Source organism: Podarcis erhardii (genome assembly GCF_964252035.2).
Source record: "Podarcis erhardii genome assembly, chromosome: 14".
Classification (NCBI taxonomy): domain Eukaryota; kingdom Metazoa; phylum Chordata; class Lepidosauria; order Squamata; family Lacertidae; genus Podarcis; species Podarcis erhardii.
In genome coordinates this window covers 54,739,392-54,761,245 of record NC_138503.1, presented here as the reverse complement: position 1 = coordinate 54,761,245, position 21,854 = coordinate 54,739,392, and the positions used below count along the sequence as shown (strand labels likewise).

Below are 21,854 nucleotides of genomic sequence, written 5' to 3'. Positions count from 1 at the left end.
GTTAGGGTACTGCAACGCGTTCTACGTAGGGCTGCCTCAGAAGACGGTTCAGAAACTTCAGCTGGCGCAGAATTCAGCAGCCAGGTTGCTCACTGGAGCAAGACGGTTTCAGCATCTTACACTGATCCTGGTCTGGCTACCAATTAGTTTCCAGGTCCAATTCCAAGTGCTGGTTTTGACCTATAAAGCCTTAAACGACTCAGGACGGCAATATCTCAAGAACCACCTCTTTCCATATAAACCTACCCGGACCCCGAGATCATCTTCTGAGGCCCTCCCTGTTTGCCACCACCTCGAGAAGTCCAGGGGGGGGCAACACGAGAACGGGGCCTTCTCTGCGGTGGCTCCCCGCCTGTGGAATGCTCTCCCCAGGGAAGTTCACCTGGTGCCTTCACTATACACCTTTAGGCGCCAGGCCTTTGGATGATCCGATTTACATCCTATGCTCTCTTAAAATCTGGTTTTTTGTGGGGGGTGGGCTGTTGCGTTGTTTTTGTTTTTATTAGGTATTTTGTGGTTTTATATCTTGATTTTATTCTGTGAACCACCCTGAGACCCCCGAGTATAGGGCAGTATACAAACTCTATGAAGAAGAAGAGTTGGAAGGGACCCCCCACCCACCCACAAGGGTCATCCAGCCCAGCCCCTGCAACGCAGGAATGGCACTGTGGGGGTCTCATCCGCTGCTCCCCCCCCCCATTGCAGGCAGTCTAGGCAGGCCGCCCCACTTCTTGCAGCTGCCTGAAGCCAGGCATCTTCCCTGCCCCACACATGGCTGCCCCCTCCCTCTGCTCAAACCCCCACCACCCCCTTTGGGGAAGGAAAGACACCTCGGAGGTTCCAGAATGAGAAGCTTTTGCTCCCCTGGCCCCCACCCCCACCCCTTTCTCCCTGTTGACTGCAAATGCCCCCCCCCCGCCCCAGTTCTTTGGGTGGAGAAAGGAAGAAAAACTGAGCAGCCCCCAGACAGCTCTGCTGTTCCAACAGGTTTTTATTGGATTCCATCTTTGCAGAACAGATCTTGTAGCACCTGCAACCTCCTTCACACACCGGACAGGTGCTGGAAGACATCTGGAGGGCTGAGTGGGTGCGGGGGGGGGCAGAGCAGAAGAAAGCCCGGCCCTTCTGGCCTTGCACTGCCCCCTCCCCTCGGGCAGCTGCGGGAGCAAAGGACACCCCCACCCTGCTCTGGGACCCATCTGGAGGCCTGGCCAGGGGTGGCATCCCTCACAAACCACTGGAGGACCCGTGGGGGGGGGGCACACACAAGGCCTTCCACCTCTGGGGTTTTAGGGACAGCCTGAGTCAGTTGTGCATGGGAGGGAGGGGGGCAAGGAACGCTGCTCAGCTGAAGGAGGGGGGCTGGGAGCAGGTGGGTGCTCTAGGCAGGGAGGGGGGCAATTCCTGAGGCAAGACAGTGTCGGGGGGGCAGTGCTCCAAGAAGCAGATAAGGCAGAGGAGGTGATGCGTCTGTGCTGGGCTCCTGCATCATATGGCTTCTTTCCAGTGGGGGGGGGGATACAGGAAGGTCAGTTATGAGCATCAGTCGAGGGACGTCCAGGCGACTCAGCAGTGCTTGTCTGGGGGGGGGGCAAAGGCAGGCCTTTCTCCTGCCTGTGTGTGGATGGCAAGGGGAATTGAGGGGGGTCCTAGGTGCCGCCGTCCTCTTCGCCCCCCTCCTCCACCGGGGCGGGCGGCCCCGCTTTGCTCTTGTCTTCGGCCTTTGCCTCATGGTCCCCCTGGGGGGGCAGCAGGGCAGGACTGGGGCTGGAGTGGCGCTGCTTCCGCATGAAAGGAAAGACCCTGCGGGGGGAGAGGAAGGATCCGGTCTGACACTGCAGAGAGGCAATCTCCCCACAACCCCACGCCAGCACCCTCCCTGAAGTGGGGGGCACTTGTGGGCCCCCTCCCCATCCGCTCACCGCTTTTTTGTCTCCGGGGGGATGATAGCCTCCGCCAGCAGGTTCTTGTAGAGATCGGACTTCAGGAAGCGAGGGTAGGAGTCCTAGCAGGGAAGGGGGAGAGCTTTGGGGTGACTGGGTGGGGCGACGACGGCCAAGGCAGCCCCAGCCCTGAGCACCCACCCCCAGGATTGCTCCGCACCTTCTTCATCAGCATGTAGATGTGCATTTGGGCGTCATCCATGACGTAGCGGTGGGGGGTCTTAATGCCTTCCAGAGTCCTCTCCATCGTCTTGCTGTCGATGTTCACCCAGCGGGTGGCCCCGGGGGCCAGGAACTGCCTGGAGGGAGCAAGAGCTGCCTTGGCATGGGGAGGGGGCAGAGAGCTCCTGGCATGGGTGGATGTAGGGGTGCAAATATCCAGAGTGTGGGGGGTCAGGTGGGATTGCTATGAGGAATCATGAAAAATGAAGCAAGCCATTGTGTCCGCGACGAAAGCATTGCGTTGACTGGGTTTGATTCGTTGACAATAGTTTCTGATCGAATCCCACAAGCCTCTCCACCTCTGCCATTTGCTTTCTCTACGCCTGACAGGCACGTGTAAGCATTCTGAAACACAGGCCAGTTGCTTCATCAGGCATCCTCAGTACATAAAGTTAATAGGTTACTTTGATGTAGTTTGTTAATCTTTAGATAGATCTTAAGGGCCAGGAAGAGAGTTCACAAGGAGATGTTAAATCCTGCCTCTCCTGTTTATTACCACCGGGGTTTTGCTGAATGCATTCCTCCTTTTATTCTTATTTTATTTACTCTGGACTACTATGCAGGCTCAAGTAAGAAATAGTTTCTTTGTAGTTTTAACTTTCAACTTTGTCCCCACGTGGGGGTTTTGAAATGCTCAGAGGAAATCTTATTGGTTCTTATGAACACTGCATAAAAAGTTCTTTTGTGCATAAAACGACCTGGGCCGAGGGATGGAGAGGATTATTATTATTGGCACCCCTCCCAGAGTCTTGCTGGTCAAGCCTCATGTGTATTTTATTAATCCGAGTCCAATCCTTCCTTGCTTTGGGAACGCTACAGGTGGGCGCTGAGCAGAAGCGCCTGTGTGGGGTCTGGGAAACCCAGCCTGGCTTGGAGATCCAGGTTCCCTTGGGGCTGAGAGGAAGGGAGAGGCAAAGGCTCTGGAGAAGTGCCAAACAGCCCCATTGGAGCCCCCTATGGTGAGAGGCCATCCTGGGCCGGCCCTATCATGAGGCAGTTGCTACCTCGGGCGGCCAAGATTGAAGACCAGCAAGCGCAGGGAGCTCTGGGTGGGCGAGTGCTTTGCAACCCATCCTGCGCCCACTAAACTCAGCCGCTGCCTTTTGGGGTGCAGCAGAGGAGGCAGAAACAAGATCCGAGGGTCCGCGTAGATTTCGCGCATGGAACGGGACAGGGAGGAGGCTGCTTCTCGCCCTCGGCTTCGGGCAGCAAAATGCCTTGGGCCGGCCATGCAGGCCAGGCCTGTGGGAGCCAGCGAGGGGAGGAGAGCAAGGCGCTTACTGGTAGATGGAGTCCACAATCTCCTCGATCCGGGCCTGCTCTCCGTAGCGCAGCTCTTCGCAGGCCTCCCAGAAGCTCAGGTTCTCAGCTGGAGAAGCAGGAGAGGAAGAGGAGAGAGGTAGGAGAAGCTGAAGAGGCGGAGGGCCCCAGGGGGAAAGGATGATGGGGGGCAAGTTGGTCTTGCACTCCCCAGAGGCAAAAGTACATTTTCGAGCACAAATCAATGTGTTGGTGTTGACCTTGAAAGCCCTAAATGGCCTCAGCCCTGTATACCTGAAGGAGCATCTCCACCCCCAGCGTTCTGCCCGGACACTGGGGTCCAGCTCCGAGGGCCTTCTGGCAGTTCCCTCGCTGCGAGAAGCCAAGTTACAGGGAACCAGGCAGAGGGCCTTCTTGGTAGTGGTGCCCGCCCTGTGGAACGCCCTCCCATCAGATGTCAAAGAAATAAACAACTATCTGACTTTTAGAAGACAGCTGAAGGCAGTCCTGTTTAGGGAAGTTTTTAATGTCTGATGTTTTATTGCATTTTTAATATTTTGTTGGAAGCCGTCCAGAGTGGCTGGGGAAACCCATCCAGATTGGTGGGGTATAAATAAATCGATTATTATTATTATTATTAAAGCTGGACCTACCACTGAACTCCTTCTTGAGGAACTCCAGGAGCTGCACCCGGCCCAGGCTGTCCCCAATCAGCTCACTGAAGCCAAAGCTCCAGCGCTCCACTCGCAGCTTGGTGGGGGCTGTCACCCTGCAGGCAAGCGGGGGGGGGGGGCAGGGTGTAATGCAAGCCCTGAGGGACCCTGAAAGCCAAGGGGCCTTTCCCCAAAGAGAGAGGTGGGGAGGCAGGCAAGGGGGGCACAGCACAGACGCTGGCAAGGAGGGGGCCGGGCAGGCATCGGGGGCGCCTCCACCAATTGGGGGCAATGCACTTACGTGGGGGCGTTCATGGCCCAGTAGGTGGTGTCGTCTGTGATCCAGGGATTACTGGGGAGGCAGCCGGACATGATGGGATCGTGCGGCACGTATTGCTCGTTGAACTTGAGGTACCTGCAGAGGCAGCAGGAGGTGGGGGGTGGGGAGTCAGTGGGGGCCTTCTCTGCTGCCAGGAACAGCAAAGGGGCTAAGCCCACCCTGGGAGTAACAGGCAGAGAGATGCAAGGACCCCCCCCCCAAAGAAGAAACACGTATGAAATAGGCAACTCACATCACCCAGTAAGGCTGTGGAACCAAGGAATGGGCAGAACCCTGCTCCCCGCCCCCACCCCACCCCACCTCTCAATCATTATCATAAGCTAAACACGCTAGAGCTAGAGCCCCACTCTCTTGGGGGCCCCAAAAAAATTTAAAGAGGAAAAAACTGGATGTACAATTCCAAAATATAAGATAAAAAACAAATAAAATAAAACCTACATACAGCAAGAGTGTTTTGTGTTGTGTAGGCTCCTCTGATGTAAGTCACGGGCCCCGCCTGCTCCCTAAAATATCACTGCTTTGCTCCTTTCTATATATAGGGTGCCTACATTCTGCATGTACAAATGGCTTTAGATACCTAGGTAAAGGTAAAGGGACCCCTGACTCTGGGGTTGCGGTGCTCATCTTGCTTTATTGGCCGAGGGAGCCAGCATACATCTTCAGGGTCATGTGGCCAGCAGGACTAAGCCTATTCTGGCGAACCACAGCAGCGCACGGAAACACCGTTTACCTTCCCACCACAGCGGTACCTATTTATCTACTTGCACTTTGACGTGCTTTCGGACTGCTAGGTGGGCAGGAGCTGGGAAAGAGCAATGGGAGCTCATCCCGTCGCTGGGATTCGAACAGCCAACCTTCTGATCGGCAAGCCCTAGGCTCTGTGGTTTAACCCACAACGCCACCCGCGTCCCTATTTTAGATACCTATGAGGTCCATAAATTACCATATAGCATTATATTCAACACAAAACAACAGCGACAAATTGTTGTTGACAAAGGACAGCTGGACATATCAAGGGCCCCATTACTAGGGCCTCATCAAACCTCAATCTGGCCCTGGTCCTTGTTCTCCCCACCCCCCACCCCTTGCCCCCTGCCTTTTAGATTGTAAGCCTGAGGACTGGAACCGCAACTGGCAAAATGTGGCCTGGAGGAGGCAACTGTGAGGTGGATTTGTAGCTGGTTCACTGAAGGAACCCAAAGATTGCTCCTTCCTGGTTCCTCGTCCTCCTGGGGGAAAGTGGCCCGTGGGTGCCACCAGCTGGACCCATTGTTGTTCCACCTGCAGAGCCCCAGGTGAGCCCCACCTGCCCCTGGAAGCCCCTGGCCGGCTGGCAGCCCTGCCGCTGCCACTCACCCTTCCAGGCAGACGGAAGACTTGACCCTTGTCCTGACCATGGCGGCGTGGCAGTAGCGGATCTGCGTCCAAGAGAACGGGGGGGGGGGTCAAGGAGCTGCCTGCAACCCCCTCCAGCTGGCCCAAGGCATCTCAGCAGCAGCCTCAACGGAGGCAGGAAAGGGCACCTCCTGATCTTGATCTGCGTTGCTCTTGGCCCACCGAGAACTTGACCCACCTGCCTCCCACATTAACCCTTCAAGAGGTAAGGAGGGTCTCCCCCCGACCCCCAGAAGGAGCTGCAGGCCTGACTGGGCAAACCAGGAAGGAAACAAAACCCTCCCATGTTCCCCAGACCAAGTCTGGAACACGGCGTCTCCACCCCCATCATTCAGCCTGGCCACTGAGGTCCAGATCCGAGGGTCTTCTGGCGGTTCCCTCCCTGCGAGAAGTGAAGTTAGAGGGAACCAGGCAGAGGGCCTTCTTGGTGGTGGCGCCCGCCCTGTGGAATGCCTTCCCATCAGATGTCAAGGAAATAAACAACTATATGACTTTCAGAAGCCATCTGAAGGCAGCCCTGTTTAGGGAAGATTTTAATGTTTGATTCTATTTTGAATATTCTGTTGGGAGCCGCCCACAGTGGCTGTGGAAACCCAGCCAGATGGGCGGGGTTAAAGAATAATTTTATTATTATTACTACTACTACTACTACTACTACTACTACTACTACTGTCCTCTGGAAGATAGAGCCAGCTTGTTTTCTCCTACTCTGGAGGGTAGGACCCAAAAGAATGGCTTCAAGTTATAAGGAGATTCTGAAGGTGTTCAACTCCCCTTCCTTGGAGATTTTAAGCAGAGGTTGAATGTCAGGGATGCTTTAGCTGAGATTCCTCCATTGCAGGGGGTGGGACAAGGAGACGCTGGGGGTCCCTTCCAACTCTACAATTCTGTGATTCCTGTATCCCTTCAGCCCCCCCCCAATAAACTCACCTCCCGTTTGTAATAATCCGTATTCTTTTCCTGAAAAGGGAAGAGGGATAGAAAGAGGTGAGCAAATCTCAGGGGCTGGCTTTGCCTCGCTGCCCCCCTCATCTTCTCAGAGAGGGTCAGACTCCAGGGTTGCTGCTTCCCCCCCCCCACTGGCTTTTCCCTCCCCTGCCCCCCAACTCCCTTTAACTAGAGATGTCCAGAGTTGAAGCAAGAGGGCAAAGCGCCAGGCTCAGACCTCTCCCGATGGGGGGCCCCCCTCCTCCCACCCACTCAAAAGGCAGAATGGGGCTAAGGGACCCTTCCCACCCACCAGCAAGCTGAGCCCCCGCCCCCCCCATCCCAGCGGCAAACAGCGAGTTAGTTACATGGCCGTGTTAGTGACTTACGTGGACGGACAGACGGACAAAGCGGCAGACAGAAGAGAAGAAAACAGACCCCAGTGGTCAGTAGGGAGGGGGAGGGAGGGAGGGGGAGCACAGGCAGACAGAGCAATGTGAGACAGAGAGACGGACGCAGCCCGACCCTCCCCCAGTACAGGGACGAGGGGGGCAGTCCGCACACAAAGGGGGAGGCCCTTCCTTCAGTCATCATCGTTCCCCCCCCTCGCAGCCCTTCTTGGTGGGGATGCAAGGAGGGCCTTCTCGGTGGTGGCTCCTCCCAGGCAACTTTGGAACTCCCTGCCTAGGGAAGCCCAGCTGGCTCCCTCCTCACTGTCCTCCTTGCTCCCTCAGGTTTGGGGGAACTGTCTGCTTTTGAGGAAGAGACTGGTGCTGGCTGCTGCTATTGCCATTATTTGCAGGGTTTCCATAGAATTTATTATATGTACCGTATCGGCCCAAATATATATATATATATAGTGTTTAATTTTTTAATTTTTTACCAACAACCAAAACACAAACAGTGAAACCCCCCAGGCGGTTGGTGCATTGGGTATACATAATCAATAATAACATATTCAAATCAACCGTATGTACAATTTTATATACGTTAACACTCCTCCATACACAAGATTTAACTTTTAACCTTTTAATTGCCCCAGATTGTTCAAACCTACCCAAATAATTCAATATCTTCTCAAACCAATCCTCCTCTTTCTCACTGACCTTAAACCCTTTCATTCTGTGTATCTTCACAGTTAGATATTCTAAAATTATAATATTACTCAGTTTTTTCCTCCATTGGTTCACCCCTAACTCTTCTGCATTTTCCCAATTACTGGCTATAACCTGTCTGGCTGCAGTTACCATCATTTTTACCCACTGACATTCCGCACTTTTTTTTTTCCAAATTCCGACCGCAAAGTTAAAAGTGCAGCTTAAATTAATGGCCATACAAAAACCGGCATTTTTTGTGAGATCGCTGCTGAGACAGACAAACGGAAAAAGGGATGGGTGTGAGCACTTGTGGAATTTTAAGGGAGCGGCTTGTATTCAAGCATTTTTCTTTTTTCCCCCTTGAATTTTAAAGGTGCGGCTTATATTCGAGCCAGTACAGTATACTGTTTTACTTCTATCAATGTTTAATTGTTTTCTAACCATCTCCCCACCCCACCACCCCCGGCCAGGTTTATAGCAGTTCTTATTTATATCTGTGAACCGCCTTGAGTCCCATTAGGGGAAAAGGTGAAGTATGAATAATTATATTAATATTATAATCTGCAATGCCCGGGGGGGGGCTCCTGAGGGGGCGAAGGGAGCCAGGGCGACAGGCACCTTCCAGAAAGAGAAAAGTCAACACAGAGGCACATCCTCACCAAAGAGGAACCCCTAGTGGGATCAGGCACAGGTGGGGGTTTCCTGCCCCACCCTGGGCTGGGCAACTCACCCACTGCAACGGAGGAGCAGGGAACAGAGAGAGCCCCTTGCAAGGAAGCCAGAGGCAGGCATCGCTCTACCACCAAGCGAAAGCAGGTGGTAAGGCTGGCACAGAGGGTGCCCCCCACCATGGGTGAACAAGAGGCAGGTGTGCTGGGGGCATTGCTGAGAGCCAGCAAGCCATGCCAGAGGCTCTGATGCAGCTGCAGCAGCTGCCCAGGGAGAGCTGGGGCACAGAGCCCAGGGCAAGGGTGGCCCAGCAGTGTGCCCATCTCTCTCCACTGCCCCCCAGATCCGCCACCCCCCCCCTCCTGCACTCACCAGCTGGACTCGGGTGCTCTGGCAGTTCCTCCTCTCCGGCCCTCCCTCCATCACGTTCAGGCTGCCAGGCTGCAAGCAGGAGAGAGAGGCTGGAGTTTACCCTTCCCTCCCAGGACGGGATGCCCACCCTGTGCCCGGGCAAGCGGGGCTCCAAGTTCCCGCTCTGCCGCCAACCTGGAGGTGCCCTGGGGGTGCAGGATAAACCCTTGGCCTGCCTCCTGGGGTGAGAGGGGTCAAGAAGGGGCCTCAGGGGCCTCCTCTGCTCTGGACCCAAATGCCCCCGGGCAAGGGAGGCCAGCACTTGAGAAGGAGGAGGAGCTCACTGCCCAGGAGATGCCCACGCCATCCCCTCTGCAATGCCACTCTGGCTAGAAGAACAGGGCAGTGGGGAGCGGCAGCTGAGATGGCTGGGAAAGGGAGCCAATAAGCTCGTGTGATACCTATTAGCAATAACAGCCATATAGGTCAAGGACCCCTGGATGGTTAGGACCAGTCAAAGGCGACTATGGGGTGCAGGGCTCATCTTGCTTTCAGGCCGACGGAGCCGGCGTTTGTCCACAGACAGCTTTCCGGGTCATGTGGCCAGCTTGACTAAACCGCTTCTGGTGCAACGGGACACCGTGACGGAAACCAGAGCACACAGAAATGCTGTTTACCTTCCCACCACAGCGGTACCTATTTATCTACTTGCACTGGTGTGCTTTCAGACTGTTAGGTTGGCAGGAGCTGGGACAGAGCAATGGGAGTTCGCCCAGTCATGGGGACTCAAACTGCCAACCAGCAAGCCCAAGAGGCTCAGTGGTTTAGACCACTGTGCCACCTGCATCCCAAAAAGCCATACAAACCCTCCCCGTTCATGGGCAGTCTGCCCCTAAACACCAATTGCTAGGGGTCGCGCTGTTCAGCTCATGCCCCACTTGTGCAGGGCCATCTTTAGCAGATGCGGCACCGGGGTGCAAATATCTGCCCAGCATCCCCAAATTACCATGGATAGCGTTGGGGTGGCCGTAGCTGCGCACTGCCAGCCATTGGGGGGGGGCAGAACTCTCCCCCATGCTGCTGCAGGAGAGCAATCCCCGCAGAGGCGTGGGAGGGAAGCTGCGAGCCCGCCGGCCATATGGTTGGTGGGGCGCAGCTGGCGGGCATGCAGGGAAAAGGGAGGCCGCGGGGAAAGCCGCACAGCTCCCCCACTTGCTGGGGTGCCCCTGGGAGGCCGGCGCCCTGGCGTGTCGCACCACTAAGCCCTATGGGAAAGACGGCTCTGCACTTGTGGGCTTCTTAGGAGGCATCTGCCAGGCCTAGAAGGGCCTTTGGTGCAGTCCGGCTACAGGCCTCTTCTGGTGTCCTTCTGAGAGCTGGACTGGTAGTGGAGGGATGCGAGTTCAAATCCTGGCTCAGTCATGAAGCTGGGGCTGGTGGGCGTGGCTGGCTGACAGCAGCACACAGCCCCTGCCCCCCATGTGCCCCTGCAAGTAAGGAGAACAGTGGGGCTGGCAGCCTCCTGCAAGGGCAGCAGCCTCTCTCAGGCTGGGCTGCCTCCCCTTCCCCGCCTCACCGGGGGCCTGTTGACAAGCCAGTAGGCCTGTTCCTGGCACTCGATGACGATCCGGTCGCCTTTCCGCCGCTGCTTGGCTGCCCTGGGGGGGTCAAGAGGAGGGAAGGACGGAGTTTCAGGGCCTCTGGCTTCCCAGCCCCATGCCCCACATGGCTGCCACTTCCTCCTGCCCCCCACAAACTCACCGGAGCTGCTCTCTGGCCTGCATAACGACAAAGTCCCAGGTGTGGTTGATCCTTTTGTGCAGCTGGTTGTAATCTTCCTGCGGGGGATACCGTCATTCCAGAAGAGGGGAGCCAGGAAGCATGAAGAGGGGGCTGCACTCCCCCCTCCCCCCTGCCCCCACCCACCATGCCCCCCCTTTACCTTCTCATGCTCAATGAGCTCTCCCTGCTTACGGATGTTCTTCTTGGCCAGGTAGATGGCTGGAAAAGGGAAGGTCTGCCGTTGGTCAGGGAACCTGGTTGGGGGTTCCCCCACTGCCTGGGGTCAAGCTGCCCAGAGGTCTCCTAGGACTCCCTGGGCTCTTGGGGGGGGCCAGAGAAGCAGCTCTCACCATAATCCAGGTCTGTCGCTGGCCACTTGGTGCTCATCCAGAAATAGGGGGTCTGTGGAGCGCAGAGAGAGAGGCCGTATTAACTATGAGCCGAAAGCAGCACCTGCCAAGGGCATCATCGAAAGAGGGCACCACAGACATCTCCCACTGCCGGATTTACCATGGACTTTGCAGTTAGAAAAAGTATGGCGTTCCCTCTCCTCCCCCCCCCCAAAAAAATATGTAAATAAAGTATATAAAAATAAATATTTTTTTTCCATCTGACTCTAGGTTTTGTTTCTTTTCGAAAAACAAAAATCTATTCTGCAGTTCATTATAGTTTATATGGGGCGCTTAGGGCCTCTAGAGATCTTAACCCGGCCCGGCCTGATTGGGGGGAGCGGGGCAAGATCCAGCCAAGCCCCTTTGGCCTGCAGAGGCGGCGCTGCTCCACCCCCAAGGCCCTCCTGGCAGGGGGCTGCCCTATGCAGACGGCGACTCTGCGCCCCCAGGCTTCCCGGAGCCTGAGAGAAGGACCGCCCTCCTCCTCCTCCTCCGTCCCCAGAGATGCTGGCCGACCCACCTGGAAGCGGTAGGGCGTCTCGTCGACGCGCAGGGCGAGGCTGCGGGGCTCCTTCAGCGGGTAGATGTAGCCGTGCTTCACGATCAGCTTGCCCAGGTGCAGGGACTCTGCGGGAAGGAGGAGGGTCGTGAGCAGCCCCCCGCCCAGCCGCCCCCTGGCCCATCAGCCCGCCCGCAGCCGCGCCCTCCAGCAGCTCCGCGGGGCGCGGCAGAGGCTTTGCGCAGCGGCGACTCACCCTCTTCCGAGAGGCCGTATTTCTGGAGGAGCCACTCCACGATGTCGTATCCTGCGAGGAGAGCGAGCCCCCCGGTCAGCAGGGAGCCCGGCGCCGCCCGCCCCCACCGGCCCCGTCATTGCTGGGGCGCCCCGGCCGGGCTCAGACCGGCCCTCCCTGTCCCTCCATCCAGGGGCAGCTTTGCGCCGCCGCCGCCGCCGCCGCCGCCGAGATCCCCGCGGGAGGCGCGCTCGCTGCCGGGAAGGCGAAGCGGCGCCGGAGGGGCGGCGGGGCGCGCTGCGGGGCGCCCCCTCGGGGGGGGGGGAGACTCACTCACCGGTCATGGCGTGCGGGATGACCGTGAGCAGGAGGCGTTGACTGCGCAGCTTGATGCCCATGTCCGGGTCCTGCATGCCCAGCACCACGCGCTCCATCTGCGGGGCGGCAGCCGCTCAGACCCAGACCCGCTGGCTCCCGGAGGGGCAGCGGGGGGACCCGGGGCTCCCCACCCCCCCTCCCCGCCGCCCCCGGGGCCGGCGGAGACCCAAGGCAGCCTCCGACGCCCCCCGCCCGCCCGCCCGCCCGCCCCCACCCACCTTGGCCAGGCAGGGCAGCTGCAGGCGCGGGCTGCCCCCCGGGCGGAGCGCGCTGATGGTCATGGCGGCGGCCCCGGAGCGGCCGGGCTGCTGCAGGCGGGCGGCGGCGGCGGCGGGGGCGCCAAGTGGCCGCTTCTGCGGCGGGGCACCGTCGTCGGGCCGGAGGCCGGGCGGCTCTCGGCTGCCCCCTGCTGGCCTGCACCGCCAGCCTTCCACCTGGCGCCCGGTGCCTCTGCGCGCGTGCAGAGCGCGGCAGCGGGTTGCGGCCAACCCGGGGAAGCGCCCGGTCCGGCTCCTTCAGGTGTGCGCGGGGCTGGTGCGGGGCGAGAAGCAGCAGCCCGGCGGGCGAGTCCCTTCCCTCCTTTTGGCCCAGGAGGGGGCTCCCTCGGCCGGACCGCTGAGTGGACCAGACGGTGCGGACAAGAGCAGAGAGGTTCCCGTCTTGGGTCGCCGCCGCCATCCTTCCCGGCCCCTCATTTGCACTTCGGGGAGCTTTTGCAGAAAGCTCGTTCCAAGACTCTTCCGTTCGAAGGAGCCTCCGCTCCCTCGCCCACTTCTCCCTGCGGAACCCGGCCCCCGACGCAGCAATCAGGCCCGAGACAGGCGGCTGGCTTCGGCTCTTTATTGGGAGGGATCGAGACGGGGCTGGGGTCCGCGCGGCTAGCGCAGGGGGCGCCGTCGGGGCCGCGCAGAGCGGCGCGGGGCCGTCTTCAGCGGGCTGCTCCGCGCGGATTTGCGCGAAAAGCCGCGGAGCGGGTAGGACGTGGAGGTGCCCAGGCCGGGGTCTCCCGCGGCGGCGTCTGCGGTTGGCCCTTCCCTCGACGGCCGGTATCTGCAGCCGGGCGACTTGCACAGGCAAGCCCAGCGGCGACCCTTCGCCTCCCAGAAGCGCTCGCCGTAGTCGAACCTGCGAGGGGCAGAAACGCCGCCGAGTGAAGACGGGGCGCCCGCTCCTCGCCGGGGGCAAACTGGGCCCCTCCCTCCGCCCCCAATCCGGCAGGAGATCAGAGGACGCTCCGGGACCGGCTCTCGCCACCCCAGCTGCTGCAGCCAAAGTGCTGCTCTGTTCAAGAGGGGTGGGATATCAGGAGCGGAGCAGGCAGAGAGTCACGTCTCCTGCGGTTGCCAGGCGCCCATTCGGGAGTGGCTGAAGCCCCCGGGAGGCCACCAGCAGGTGGCGCCAGAGCCAATGACGGGCGAAGCTAAGTGGCTTGGCTCCAAGCAGCGCCTCCTCCCGGCTGAGTCTTGCAAGGGCAAACCTGAGACTGAAGTCCGAGAAGCCCCCCTCCTCCTGGCTGGTTGCAAGTCCAGGGGGCAGGCATGGAGGTGGGGGCCCCTTCACCCCACGGCAGCCCCCTTTCTCTCCGGCAGCACCACCTACGCCAGCTCTTCGCCCGCCTGGATGGCCCGGGCGCTGAAGAAGGCGATGCCCGGGATCTCGTGCCCCACGACCACCGGCAGAGCCACCAGGTTGGGCTGGCACGAATGGTTCAGGAAGCGGCCCACGCTGCCGTAGAAGCGCCCGTCCAGGCAGCACTCGGGGCCCGCCTGCGGGGAGAGGTGGGCATCTCTGAGCTCCAGTGCCCCACCCCCCGGGAAGGGGGGGGCACAAATCCCTCCCGTCCCCCAAGTGGAGGCAGAGATGTCACCTGCATGTCCACCACAAAGGAATAGGCGGCGTCCTCTCGCTGGGCAGCCTCGGCGCTGGAAATCAGCTCCCCAAAGTACCTGGCGGGGAGGAAAGGGCCATGAGGAGGTTTTTTTTGGGGGGGGGATTGCCTGGACTCAGTCCCTCTCTTCACCCCCCCTTCCCCGGGACTTACTGGCAAAGGAAGGCTCCTCGGGGCACCTCCTGCATCGTGCGCACTGCCCAGCCCTTGCCTGGCACCCGGTACAGCTGCAGCTGCGTCCTGCGGATGAGAGGGTGCTGGGGCCCACCTCGGGCAGCGGGGGGGTTGTGGGGCGAGAAGAGAAGCAGGCAAGCAAGAGTCCCAAGGGCGGGGTGGCAAGCGGGGTTGTTTTTTTAAGGGGGCGACTTGGGTGGGCTGGCACGGAGGGAGAGACAAGGTGGCCAGGGGGGGGGCTTCGATTCGCAAGTATTTCTGCCCCTATGAAAGTGGAAGCGGTTGAACGCGCAAAGCGCCGTCTCCTTAATGGAAGAGAACAAAGGGTCCCCTCGCGGAAGCAGGAATCTGGAAAGGGGCTGCTCGTAGAATCACAGAATGGCACCAGAATGAGATTGGGGGGCACCAGGGGTCATCTAGTCCAACCCCCTGCCATTCGGGAGCCCAAACCAATTCACCCCTGATGGGCGGCCATCCAAGCTCTGCATAAGAACGTCCTCGGAAGGAGAGGCCGTTGATACCATCGTGTGCCATTTGGCCAGGGGGCAAAGGAAGAGGGTGCCAAGGCATCTGACCCAGGCTGGTGGGCGCTCCTGCCCAGTGGTAGAAATTAGCCAGGCACCGGACACATTTTGCGAGGGGCGCGGGTGCCACTTGCTACCACATGGAGATCTCTAGGCACCAGGTTGGTATTGCTGACCTGCCCACCTGGCTGGCCCCTCCAACTTTCTTAAGCAGTTCAGCAGAAGAGCTTATTCAGGCATAGGCAAACTCAGCCCTCCAGATGTTTTGGGACTACAATTCCCATCATCCCTGACCAATGGCCCTGTTAGCTAGGGATGATGGGAGTTGTAGTTCCAAAACATCTGGAGGGCCAAGTTTGCCTATGCCTGAGTTTATCCATTGCATCTGTCTACCACCTTTTCCTCTAAGGAGTCCACGGTTCATGCCCCTCCTCCTCATTTGATCCCTACAACGACCCTGTGAGGTCGGCTAAGAGGCTGTGACTGACCCAGTGAGCTTCATGACAGAGTGCGGATTCGAACTCTGATCTCCCAGGTCTTCGTCTGACACTCTCACCACTACACCCCACTGCCTTCCTGAAGGCACTCCACTTCTGCTGTGGGGCAGCTCTATATATTAAGTCGGTAAACTGAGGAGGCCGGGGAGCCCGCAGGTCCCTGGCCCAGGGAAAGGGGGCTCACCTGAGGCCCCTCTGCGCCACCCGGTTGGGGCAGGAGCTGGCGCAGGAGCAAAGCATGTGGCACTCGTAGATGGGGCCCGCCTCGGCTGCGCTGCCGGCCGCGTCTGGTGCCAGCCGGCCATCCTGGACCACAAGAGGAGAGAAACGGCCGGCTGACCCTCAGTGGCTCCGGCTGCCCTCCCCGCCTGACCCCAGGAAGGGCAGGAGCGGCTCTCACCGGAGTGTACCAGGAGCGCAGGCTGCGCTCGACACACGGGCAGGTGGGCGCAGAGCAGGAACTGGCGCACTCGCAGTGCTGAAAGAAGAAGGCAAGGCGCTCAGGCCCCGGAGAAGGCGATTCGGGGGTCACGCTCAGGCCCCTACAAGGCCCCCAGAGGGCACTCTGCATCCCCAGCTTGGCAGACGCCTAATTCATTATTATTTATTTTTATTACTATTTTGCTTGGGCGGTCCTCTGCAGGGAGCCAGCCCTGGCAGAGTCTCGCCAGACCCTCCCTCTCAAGCCACCTGGGTTGGGTATCCTCAAGGCTCCCGGTGCCGGAAACAACGTCAGCAGGAGCAGCATCACTTCTCTGCAGCATTCGCCAACCTGGCGCCCTCCAGGGGGTTCTGAGGACAGACCCTGTCAGCCCCGGGTCGTCCAAAACATGCTATTTGTTGGGTTTGGGCGGGCGCCAGGTTGGCAGAGGATGCCTTCAAACAGCACAAGGAGGCCTGAACTGTCAAAACGCAGCCCTGCGAAATGTCCCTGGTCTGGAGGGCTGCTCAGAAGATGCCCCAGAGTTGTAGGGCGTCTGGGTTGATGGTGGGGCTTCCCTGCCCATCCAGCAACTTCAGCCCCTCCGATTCACCCTGGAGCACAGAAGAGGAGCGGGCGGACGATGCCCCTCACCTGACTTCTGCCCCAGCCCGTCGCTGGGAGCACCGCCGAGTCCGACACAAAGTTCTGCGTGACGTAGAGGAAGGCTCCGGGGGCCGGTTCCTGGTCCACCCCGTTGACGCAAGGGATGGGGACTTGCTCAAAGCCCCGGGAGATGTCTCTGGGGGCGACAGGAGCGGCCCTTGAGCCCCAGCTGCAGCCCGGTCGGAGGGAGGGAGGGGGACCCGCCTTAGCCCAGCCGCCCCGGGTGCCGCTCACCTGCAGAGGAGCCTCTCCGTCGGGTGGGGGGGCTGCGCAGAGGCCGCCTCCAGGGCCCGCCAGGAAGGGGAGCTGAGCTTGCAGCACTGCAGAGCCACTCGGCCGGCTCTGTTCTTCAGGGAGACTTTGGCGCCGTGGGCAAGAAGCAGGCTGTGGGACGCAAAGAGGGGCAGCTGAGCACCCTGGGGGGGGGAGCCCCCAAGTCCTCCAGTCAGATGCTGGAGCACCAAGGAAGGACTAAGAAGGGCTGTGGCAGCCCCACCCACCCAGACAGGAGCCCCGGGGAGAACCTCGGGGGGGGGGTTCCTTTGCTCTCTCTCCATACATACCCCCCCCCCCAGTGGAAGCCTCCTGCTGCCTTCTCCTCTAGCCAGGCTCCCCCCGCCCCAGACCTCCCTCCTCTCCCACTGCAACTCCTGACTCCCTGGGGGTCGGCTAGGTTGACCCCCACATCCTTCCCACCTGGCTCAGAGTGGCTGGGACCCCGCCCGCCCGCCTGCCTGCCTCTGTGCTCCTCCACTGCTCTCTGTTGGGGGGAGCATAGATGCTGGGAGAGGATATACAGTACTGGCCTGAATATAAGCTGCACTTTCTTTTTGCCAAATTCCGACCGTGAAAAGTTAGAAGTGCGCCTTAAATTCGCGACCTTACAAAGATTGACTTTTACGATATCACTGCTGAAACACACATACGGTCAAAATGTTTTCTTGCCGATTTGCAAGCTTGAGACTGTTGTGCAATCAATTCTAATGCCATTCATAGCTTTCCCCGAATTTTACAGTGCAATATTGGTTTTTTTATTTGCATTTACGGTGCTATGAACAGGTGTTTAACCCACTTGCGAGTCCTCCCTAGTACCCACAGGATTTTCTTGTACATCTGCCATTTACAGGTGTGAGTGCGGCTTATATTCGGGTATTGTCTTTTTTTTCCCTCCCCCCCCCCCTTGAATTTTAGATGTGCGGCTTATATTCAGGCCAATACGGTATTTGTTATATATTATCCTTCCTTCCTCAGGTTTGTGAGTTCAGCAGGGTGTCATTCCTTTGCGGCTTAAAAGGGAAGCTTAGATAGGCTGCTTTGAGCCTTTTGGATGCAGGAATCCAGGATGCTTTAAGGCGGAAGGTCAGACTCAGCAGATGCTCTCACAGTTCTGGCTAGGTGCAAAGTGAAGAAAGAGAGGAGGAGCCCAGGCAGGTTGGAGGAGATACAGAGCTGGGCCCCCTCCCTCTCAGGGCACAGCGGGAACACCTCTCACTGCAGAGTCCTCTCTAGCAGACTAGAGATTCAGCGCCTCTCATGTGCCAGCCTAGCAAAGCGTGAGCGTCTCCTCTGCACTGCTCTTTGAATATCCCACCCTGCACAGCCAGGCTAAGGGAGAGGCGGGTGCTGACCTCTCGTCTCCTTGCCAAGGGCACAAGGGAGCTGCTGGGCGATGGCTGCTTCTCCTCCGCAGCCAAGCTCTGGGCCTGGCTAGGGGGTGTGGGATGTAGCAGTCAAATACAACATTTCCTGTTTGCCCAGAGTGGACACACAAGGGGGTGTTACTCCAGTGCCAGGAGGACTTCCTGTCACACCTGTCTGGAGCATCCTTCCCCTGCGTGTGACCAGGTAGGTGAGTGTGACCCCGGGAGACCCCATAAAAGAGCTGGTCATGCAGCCATCTTTCTCTTGATCTTTTTCTTGATGCTGCTCTCTTGATATCTTTTGCTGTCTGCTGGCTCTCAGCCAGCAGCGCATGGGCTCAATCCCCATATGGGATAAACCCACACTCTTTTCTGTAACTACAAGCTAAAGACTGCCTTCAGGATCATACTGTGAACTGAATGTAAGTAAACTCCTTGTTACTTTTAAGAGAAGACTGTTGTGTCTTTATTCTTTTTAAGAGGGAATTAAAGGGGAATTTAGCAGGAACAAACCCAATCTGGACAAGCCAGACTGGATTGCTTAACTCAAGAGATTCTAATGAATCTACAAACTTCCTGCAATATTCAGGGGAATGTACTAGCATGAGTGAGGAAGGATAATATTTAATCTATATATCCTCTCCTACCGTCCACAACATTCCCACATGGGCAGGGGAGACCCTCACTCACACGAGACACTCGTAGCGCCTCTCCTGGGCCGCCAGGTGCAGGGGGGAGTCGCCTTGGCCATTCAGCGCATCCACATCGGAGCCGGCGTCCAGCAGCATTCTGGCGATGGAGGGGCTGCCGACATACACTGCCCAGTGCAGACAGAGGTTCCCTTCCTAAGGAGGGAAGGGGGGTGGGCAGCAGAGAGAATGGGGTGAGCTGAGCTGGGGGGCCCTCAGCCAAGCACCTCCCAGGCCACCCTCGAGGGGTTGTGTGACTCTGCAAGGTTTGCTGCCTTTCTCCACAGGGGAGCAGTCTGTGGACCCCAGGGCCCCCACGGCCTACTGCCCCCAGGATCCTCCAGCTAGGAGGACCTGTGCCTGGCACAAGTGAGCAGCAGCCTTCCCTTGCAGCCTCCCTGCCTGCCTCTGGTTGCAACACACAGTCACACACAGCCTCTCCTTGGTCAGCCCCACAAGGTGCCCCCAGCTTCCTCGCTGGCTGGCAGAGCCCACCCCCTCCAGTGCCCAGGGGCAGAGCAAGCCGATCAGGCGACTGGGGCAGCGCGCCTGCCATGTGCCCAGGAGCGGGGCCAGCTGGGGCAGTACACTCCATGGGGCCTCCAAGGAGTCTGCCTGCCTCCTCTTAGCCGCCCTACAGCTGAGGAAGAGGCAGTGGGTGGACCATTTGGGTGAGTGCCGCCCGGCCTTTTGTCACCCCTCTCAGTGGTGACATCCGGGGTGCCCCCCCCACTCCTTCCTCCACCCCTGCCAGTGCCATGGCATCGCGTGGCAGTATGCCAGCAGGGAACGTGTGCCTGTGAGAGCCGTTTGTCCACACTGGCAGCCCAGCCCACTTTGGAGATTCCCCGCTCAGCTCTGGCCTCTTCCTACCAACCAGGGCAGATCTACTAAGAAAGGAACAAAGCTTCAGCTTCTGGGCCGGAGGGGCTCCAGAAGCCACTTTAGTCCACATGGCTTAATTTGGGGGGCCCCATTTGAGCCACATGATGGAGGCCAATTGCTTTGCCTCAAATTGATTAATTTTTTGTTGTGTATATATCAACCAACACAAAGTTTGAGAGTAAGGAGCACAGTTCCGACGAAAGAAGAATGGCAGACAAAATTAATGGATTATGCAGAATTAGATAAAATGACAGGAAGGATTCGAAACCTGCGGGACCAGAGATTTACAGCAGATTGGAAGAAATATACGTTTTATTTGAAGAGCAACTGTAATCAACAAATTACGCTAGTAGGTCCACAAGAAGTTTTGTAAGGAGAAATGTATGAAGCATTGCAAATTAGAGAAAGAATAGTGATGTTAGTTATGAGCAAAACAAAATAAAAAAAATCCTTCCAGTAGCACCTTAAAGACCAACTAAGTTAGTTCTTGGTATGAGCTTTCGTGTGCATGCACACTTTACTTAGTTGGTCTTTAAGGTGCTACTGGAAGGAATTTTTTTATTTTGTTTTGACTATGGCAGACCAACACGGCTACCTATCTGTAACTGTTAGTTATGAGTTAAAAGTAATTGCGGAAGTGAGAAATGTATATTTAGTGATTAGATTGGAAAATTTTCAGATGAGATTGATGGAAGTCCAAAAAAATTAAATGTATAAGATGTTCAAAATATGTTTAATTATTGTTGAAAATAATATGTTGAAAATTAATAAAAAAATATAGAAAATAGAGTAAGTAGCACAGATGTTGTAAGGGAGGAAGGAAGGGGAAAGTTGGCTGCTCTGCTGTGGCTCATGTAATTCTCCCCCCCCCCCCCTTCTAACAGACCTCCTTCTGGTTGCGAAGGGGCCTCCATAGCAGCTTAAGCTTCAGGGCCCCCAAATTGTAGGTCCATCACTGCTCCCAACTGGTCTTCTGTCTGGGTGTGCAATAGGGAGTGAATACCCCCACCCCAATTCATTCCTCCCCCCCCCAGGGGTCCAGCCTCGCAGCGCAATCGGAGGGCGAATTCCTCACGTGATCCCGCACAGCTGGGTCTGCTCCGTGGGCCAGCAGGAGCTCCACCAGGCTCTCGTGTCTGTACTCCGTGGCCCAGAAAAGGGGCGTCCGGCCACTGGCGTCCTGGAGAGCAAGGGGGAAGCCAAGAGAGCAGCCGTGGGGCGGGCCTTGTGCAGGCGAGGGGCCTTGGAGGGGGGCAAGGAGTCATCTCCCCCCATCACAGGCACATCCCAGCCCTCCCACCAAGGGAAGGGGGTCCACCACAGCCTGTAGGGCAGGGGGCCCTCCAACCCATCCTCTGCAGCCGCTGGCGGACCTACCTGGCTGTTGAGGGCCTCTGGGTCCTGGGCAAGGAGCTGGCGGGCCGTGTCGCAGTGGCCCTTCCTGGCCTCCATGTGCAAAAGGGGGTCTGTGGCCACCACCTCATCCTCCTCATCCACCTGCAGGCAGGAAGCAACCGGTCTCCAAGCAGCCTCTGCCCCCCTGCCCTGGCCCTCCCCACAAACGGGTCCTCCTGGCTGAGAGTGGCCCAGCCCAAGGGAGTCTGCGGGACCCCTTCTCCTCCTCACAGAGGGTCAAGGCCAGAGACCTGGAGAATCTGCTTTGCTGGGCAATGGAGCAGACGGCCATGGGTCAGGGAGATGGAGGCTCCCCTCTTGCCCAGCAATGTGGGGAGGGAGGAAGCCCCCCATCAGGGACGTCAGCAAGCACCCCAAGGGGGTCTCTGCCCAGAAGCATTCCTTACCTGTCTTTCAGAGGGGGCTTCGCCAAGCCCCAAACCTCTACTCTCTGTGGGGAAAGGGTTAATACAACATGCAGTTAGCTTGATGCTGGCTGGGGTGCAAAGTTGAATAAAATTTGGGGGGGATAAGCCCCGTCCAATATAATCAATCACAAGATGCATTGCATGTGCACCATTTGAATGGCAATGCCCATCAACTTTGGGGAGGGGTCTGGCCCCCTCAAATATGTTATTGGGGAGGCCAAAGGGACCTTGACCAATAGGAGTTGGTTCCTACATTGGGGGGCGAGCACTTGAGAAACACACACTTCTTGGAGGCCGCTCACTATGTTCCTCAGTTTCCTTTGCTCCCCCCGCCCAGAGAATAAGCCCCCCACTCTGTGCCAAGATTCCCATTTCCAACCCCTCCCCACCAAGCCTGCCTCACCGCTGAGCCCCATGGCAGTGCCACTCTGCGTGGGCAGCAGCCGTTGGGGTGGAATTCAAACAATGCCTGGAGCAGGGCGGGCATTCCATGGAATGGCGCTG

At 58.0% G+C, this 21,854-nt stretch overlaps 2 protein-coding genes across 6 annotated transcripts; both read right to left on the bottom strand.

Annotated features, from left to right (window-relative positions):
- Window positions 1-971: 971 nt before the first annotated feature.
- Window positions 972-12,448, bottom strand: RGS11 (regulator of G protein signaling 11). Of its 2 annotated transcripts, none has more exons than XM_081839880.1 (17): window positions 12,362-12,448; window positions 12,103-12,199; window positions 11,787-11,837; window positions 11,552-11,658; window positions 10,990-11,041; window positions 10,800-10,858; window positions 10,619-10,695; window positions 10,434-10,515; window positions 8,879-8,947; window positions 6,744-6,773; window positions 5,775-5,836; window positions 4,380-4,493; window positions 4,079-4,194; window positions 3,447-3,534; window positions 2,104-2,242; window positions 1,923-2,005; window positions 972-1,803 (listed from the first exon to the last, which is right to left on the bottom strand). In XM_081839880.1, exons 1-17 carry the CDS (start codon window positions 12,422-12,424, stop codon window positions 1,650-1,652), a joined length of 1,443 nt encoding a protein of 480 aa, XP_081696006.1. In that variant the 5' UTR covers window positions 12,425-12,448; the 3' UTR covers window positions 972-1,649. The 2 variants fall into 2 exon arrangements, with proteins under 2 accessions (XP_081696006.1, XP_081696007.1); XM_081839881.1 differs by having other exon boundaries at window positions 6,744-6,767.
- Window positions 12,449-12,967: 519 nt separating this feature from the next.
- On the bottom strand, window positions 12,968-21,832 carry LOC309329590 (histone-lysine N-methyltransferase EHMT2-like). Of its 4 annotated transcripts, none has more exons than XM_081840518.1 (13): window positions 21,754-21,832; window positions 21,330-21,373; window positions 20,905-21,024; window positions 20,603-20,707; window positions 18,644-18,798; window positions 16,548-16,697; window positions 16,302-16,449; window positions 15,627-15,704; window positions 15,411-15,532; window positions 14,185-14,271; window positions 14,011-14,089; window positions 13,743-13,909; window positions 12,968-13,268 (listed from the first exon to the last, which is right to left on the bottom strand). In XM_081840518.1, exons 1-13 carry the CDS (start codon window positions 21,764-21,766, stop codon window positions 13,022-13,024), a joined length of 1,515 nt encoding a protein of 504 aa, XP_081696644.1. In that variant the 5' UTR covers window positions 21,767-21,832; the 3' UTR covers window positions 12,968-13,021. The 4 variants fall into 4 exon arrangements, 3 of the variants coding, with proteins under 3 accessions (XP_081696644.1, XP_081696643.1, XP_081696645.1); XM_081840517.1 differs by lacking the exon at window positions 21,754-21,832 and adding an exon at window positions 21,635-21,730; XR_014151202.1 differs by lacking the exon at window positions 21,754-21,832 and adding an exon at window positions 21,635-21,730 and having other exon boundaries at window positions 13,133-13,268; window positions 13,621-13,909.
- Between the last annotated feature and the right edge of the window lie 22 nt (window positions 21,833-21,854).